At 41.3% G+C, this 5946-nt stretch overlaps 1 protein-coding gene across 2 annotated transcripts in view; it reads right to left on the reverse strand.

Annotated features, from left to right (window-relative positions):
- The window catches only part of DCTN5 (dynactin subunit 5), a 30472-nt gene extending 24666 nt beyond the window's left edge, over nt 1-5806 (reverse strand). Inside the window, exons 1-2 of one of the 2 annotated variants that reach the window (XM_042921089.1) lie at nt 5647-5806; nt 4820-4888 (exon numbers count right to left, since the gene is read on the reverse strand). In XM_042921089.1, the coding sequence (XP_042777023.1) occupies nt 4820-4888; nt 5647-5694 (117 nt within the window). In that variant the 5' untranslated portion in view covers nt 5695-5806. The remainder of the gene's footprint in view (nt 1-4819; nt 4889-5646) is intronic. The other variant, XM_042921088.1, reaches the window with a different exon arrangement.
- Nucleotides 5807-5946: the final 140 nt, after the last annotated feature.

The raw sequence follows: 5946 nt of genomic DNA on the forward strand, positions 1-5946 counted from the left end.
GAGGAAAAGTGTCCCGTTAGATGACTACAGTGGATCAAGGTAAAATGAAAGAATGGGCCTCCTCTATGACAACAGCTGTGCACGAGAAAAAGAGAAATAAATTCAAGGTAGAGGAATCTGATCAAGCCTCCAGATCTACTAATTAAAGGGCAGAAAAGGGGCATAGAGACTGCATTCAACAACTTGTGCAAACAGAACTGGCCAAATCCAAAACTTGAAAATTCTACAGTACAGTGAGCCAGTTTCCTTAACATATAAGTAGCATAGGGAGAAAAAAACGGGCTGGGGGAAAAGAACTATTACAGATTTAAAGGGCCCTGAGAGGGCATCTGGCTGGCTCAGTTGGTTGAGTGTCCGACTTTGGCTCAGGTCATGATCTCACAGTTCGTGAGTTCAAGCCCCACATCGGGCTCTCTGCTTTCAGTGAAGAGTCTGGAGCCTGCTTTGGATCCTCTGTACCCCTCTCTCTCTGCCTCCCCTCTCCTGTCCCCCCCTCCCCCCGCTCATGTTCTGTCTCAAAAATAAATACACATTAGAAAAAAATAAAAAATAAAGGGCCCTGAGAAGTGTATCAACCAGAAGCAATGTATACTTGACCTTATTTGGATCCTGATTTGAATAAACCAACTGTTAAAAGACATATTAAGACACTAGAAAGACGGAACATGGACCGAGGATTAGATGATATTAGGAAATTACTGGCTTCTTAAAAAATATAATAAGGGTACTCTACTTATTTTTAAAGTTTTTAAATCTCAGTGATACATATTGAAATATTTATGAGTGAAATAATACAATTTGCTTTAAATATACCCAGCCCCTCACCTTGGTCAAAATAGGTATGGGTTTACAGGACAGGTAAAGATGAAACAGAATGTCAGAATATTGCTAATTGCAGAAGCTGGTGAATGAACATATGGAGATTCATTATATGTTCTCTCCACTTTTGCACATGTCTGCAAGTTCCATAATAATACTGTTCGTCTATAAAAAGTAATGAGCTATAAATCCACTAACGAACACAACATGGATAAATCTCAAAAACATTATGCTGAATGAAAGAAACCTGACGACAGAGTACATGATTGCCATTATAAGAAACTCTACAAAATGAAAAGCTAATCTATATTAGTTTTACACCAGTGGTTACCTGGAGCCAAGGGTAGGAGGAGGACTGACTACAGAGGGGTCCAAGGAAAATGAGGGTGATGGAACATTTTACACCTTAATTGTAGTAGTGGCTGCATAGGTGTATGCGTCAGTCAAAACATGTCAAACTACACACTTAAAATGGGCACACTTTATTATATGTAAATTATACCTCAATAAAGATAATTTTTCCTTTATTTTTTTATTGTTTTTTTCTAAATATAATTTATTGTCAAGTTAGCTAACATACGGTGTATACGGTGTGTTCTTGGCTTCAGGAGTAGATTCCCATGATTCATTGCTTACATATAACACCCAGTGCTCATCACAACAAGTGTCCTCCTCAATGCCCATCACCCATTTTCCCCTCCCCGTCATCAACCCTCAGTTTGTTCTCTGTATTTAAGAGTCTCCTATGGTTGGGGTGCCTGGGTGGCTCAGTTGGTTGAGCATCCAACTTTGGCTCAGGTCATGATCTCAGAGCTCGTGAGTTCGAGCCCCGCATCGGGCTCTGTGCTGACAGCTCAGAGTCTGGAGCCTGCTTCGGATTCTGTCTCTCCCTCTCTCTGCCCTTCCCCAGCTCACACTCTTGTCTCTCTCTCTCCCTCTCAAAAATAAATAAACATTATATAAAAAAAAAGAGTCTCTTATGGTTTGCCTCCCTCTCTGTTTGAAACTACCTTTTTCCCCTTCCCTTCCCCCATGATCTTTTGTTAAGTTTCTCAAATTCCACATAGGAGTGAAAACATATATCTGTCTTTCTCTGACTGACTTATTTCACTTAGCGTAATACCCTGCAGTCCCATCCACATTGTTGCAAATGGCAAGATTTCATTCTTTCTCATTACCAAGTATATATAAACATCTTCTTTATCCATTCATCAGTTGACAGACATTTGGGCTCTAATAAAGATAATTTTTAAAATGTTCCATTATATGGGGGTGCCTGGGTAGCTCTGTCAGTTAAGCATCTGACTCTTGACTTCAGCTCAGATTGTGGTCCTAGGGTCATGGGATTGAGGGATCAAGCCCCATGTTGGGGCTCGCTTAAGATTCTCTCTCTCTCCCCCTCTGCCCCTTTCCTCTGCTTGTTTGCACTCTCTCTCTCAAAATAAAATAAATTAAAATTAACCCCTCATTCCCCAGATTTCCAGTTTCTTTTGAGAAAATCAGAGCTCTGGAAATATAGGCCTATATTCCCACATGGCAACAACCACCTTGAGCTTAACTAGGACCCAGATTCTCCACTTTACCAGGCCCTGCCACTCTGTTGTTGGCACCCAGTCTTCTTTAGCCATCTGATCTCTGTCTACCCCGGCAGAAACTATGACACCTGATATAAGGGCTTAGGAAAATAGAAATTTCAAAATTCTGAAAGGGACAAAACAAAAAACTAGAAACAAAATAACTAATAGGACAGGGGATAAATGGAATGGTACACAGCAGTGAAAATACACAAACCACAGTGAATCTTAGAAACAGAACTGAGAACAAAGGTACTTAGTGTGATATGCGTTCCCTATTGTGATTATTCTAATGACTGAGTTTAAAAAAAGTAACAGAGGGGCGCCTGGGTGGCGCAGTCGGTTAAGCGTCCGACTTCAGCCAGGTCACGATCTCGCGGTCCGTGAGTTCGAGCCCCGCGTCAGGCTCTGGGCTGATGGCTCGGAGCCTGGAGCCTGTTTCCGATTCTGTGTCTCCCTCTCTCTCTGCTCCTCCCCCGTTCATGCTGTCTCTCTCTGTCCCAAAAATAAATAAAAAACGTTGAAAAAAAAAAATAAATAAATAAAAAAAAAAAAAAAAAAAAAGTAACAGAAAGCCAAGTAAAGCTAAACTATCTACATATGTATATATGTAGATAGTTTACACAGATGTAAACATATATATATGTATACGTATACGTATGTATTAATTTACATCCTGTAACATGGATGAGTCTTGAAGACACTATGCTGAGTGAATAAGCTAGACAAAAAAAGGACAAGTATTATATGAATCTACTTATATGACATATCTAGAAAAGGCAAATTCACAGAGACACAAAGTGGATTGAGGTTATTAGAGATGGGGAGTGAGGAAGGAACTGGGGATTATTCCTCAATGGATACAGAGCTTCTGTATGAGTGATGAAAGTTTTGGAAATAGATAGTGGTGATGGTTGCACAGTGGTTGTACATATCACATTTTATTTTTTTTTCAATATATGAAATTTATTGTCAAATTGGTTTCCATACAACACCCAGTGCTCATCCCAAAAGGTGCCCTCCTCAATACCCATCACCCACTCTCCCAACATATCACACTTTAAAAAACAAACCTTCCATACAAAATCACAGAGAATGTCCTGAAATTAGCTAAGGGATTTCTAAAAATCCTCCACATGAGTGTTCTAACTCTGTGCAGAAACAGTGTGTCTATAATTACTAATCATACCTAATTACTGAACTATATTTCTATTAAATCTCATAGTATGATGAATTAATGGAGACAGTAATTGAGTCTCTACTGAAAAAATGTGTGATTGCTTGATTACAGTGAGACTACTTTCCCTCTGGAAGTTAGAGATGTAACATTTCAAAGAAAATTGGCAGGAAAAAAACCGTGGACTTCAATGTCTGTCAAGCTCAAATATATCTTGGTATTTTCTCTGGTTCTGAAATGTCGTAATATTATTCCCATGTTTATGCTCCTCTCTGTGCTATTTCAATTTATTCAGACTACAAGATTCTCAGCCTTTCATATTCCATTTTGCAAATTCGTTTCATAGTTTAGCGTCTTTCTCGAGTCTCAAATCAATTTTAAGAGTTTCAGTTCATACTGAACTATTATTAGTAAACTGTTAATTATATTACTACTACTTTATAGTTTCTTTTTTTTTTAAGTTTATTTACTTCGAGAGATAAAGGGAGAGTGGGGAAGGGGCAGAGAAAGAGAGGGAGAGAGAGGGAGAAGCAGAGAGAGAGAGAGAGAGAGAGAGAGAGAGAGAGAATCCCAAGCAGGCTCTGCACCACCAATGTAGAGCCCAATGCAGGGCTTGAACTCAACTCACGAACTGCAAGATCATAACCTGAACCGAAGTTGGATGCTTAACCGACTAAGCCATCCAGCAGCCCCTACTTTATAGCTTCTACACTAAAATATTTTGTTGCCTATTTATATTTGTATTTAGTGGTTAAGGCACACTACAGCACTTTGCAATAATTTCAGTTCTGGGTGCCACTGTATTTTGTTCCTGGCATAAAGAAAAAAGGTTTTCTGTTGCCTTCTTTCATGGAATCTTTTTTTGTATTCAATAGAATTTGGAGAATGAAAAAAGGAAAATTTTTAGTAAGTTTTTTTTTTAACGTTTATTTATTTTTGAGAGAGAGACAGAGCGTGACCAGGGGAGGGCAGAGAGAGAGAGGGAGACACAGAAGCTGAAGTAGGCTCCAGGCTCCAGTTGTCAGCACAGAGCCAGACACAGGGCTCGAACCCACAAACTGCGAGATCATGACCTGAGCCAAAGTCAGAGGTTTAACTGACTGAGCCACCCAGGGGCCCCCCAAAAAGATAATTTTTAAATGCACAGCAACAAATGGGAGATGTGGTAACATATTATCTGTCCTGCTAATGTGATAATTAGTGGACAGAAAGCAAAAGTATGCATCCTGAGGCTGGCTGTGTCTCTTACCTTGCCATTGAGAACGATGTTCTGACTTCCACACAACACAGACTGGCGACTAACTTTGTTTCCAGATGCCTGAAAGGGAAGAGCAGAAAACAGGGGTGAGAAACTAAGTAGGTTCTGGGCTACAAGTTTCCATCTGGAAAGCTCTCGTATTGGAGAGAAAAAGTACTTGAAATGTGATGTAGTCTTCAATGGAATGAGTCCGGCATATTAACAAAGCAAGGATGGATTAGGAAACTGGAGACTCCAGGAATGGATCCAGAATTTGGATGTGGTAGGTCTAGAGCCTACTAACATTAGTGACACTGATTCAAGTCTCAGTTCTATACTTACAGCCCTAAATCCAGGATAATGACTTTACCCATATCAGAGGTACAAGAATTCAGTAAAGAAATAATAATAGCAATGACGACTGAGCACTTACCCTACCTGGAGCAATTTACACGCATCATATATTGACTCCAAAGAACCTAACCGTCTTTTAACACATGGTAATAAAGAACGACACATTAGCTTAAAAGAAACAAAACAAAAAACAAAAAACTCTGAAAGGCCCGAAGCCTGGAATTGCTATTGGTATTAGGGTGGATGAGACGTATCCTGCTTTCTGCAAGGCATTTTATCTCTACGATGAAATCATGAATAAATTTAAAAAGCCTAAACTGACCATGCAGGGAATAAGTAACAAAGCTGAGCCATTCACGAAGTGATCCTATGTAATCTCGGACTAAACGCCAAAGCGACCCGGGGTGGGGCAGGGGCAGGAGGGGGGCACCAGCCTCAAAGGGACGCAGGCTTGGAAACGGAGAAAGATGCCTGGATAAGCGCACCGTCTCGATGTACTCCGACTTGTTATAAAGCAGCTCGCCCAACTCCATTGCCACCAACTTCTTTCCGCAGCTCCGGCTCCTGTCAAAGCCTGCCGGCCGGTCAGTCTGACTGGGATTCGGACTACTTCCGGCCGCTCCTCCACTTCCGCCCTGGGCGTCCGGCGCTCTCATCCGCAGCTCGGCTCTCCTCTAGGCGGCCCCGCTCCCTTACTCGGCCGTCTCCGGCTGCGCACGCGCAGGCTAAGCGGTGGATGTAATTGGCTGTGGGTGACGGCGCGCCAAGTCCGCATGTGCCACCTG

The sequence above is a fragment of the Panthera leo genome, chromosome E3 (assembly GCF_018350215.1).
Source record: "Panthera leo isolate Ple1 chromosome E3, P.leo_Ple1_pat1.1, whole genome shotgun sequence".
NCBI lineage: Eukaryota > Metazoa > Chordata > Mammalia > Carnivora > Felidae > Panthera > Panthera leo.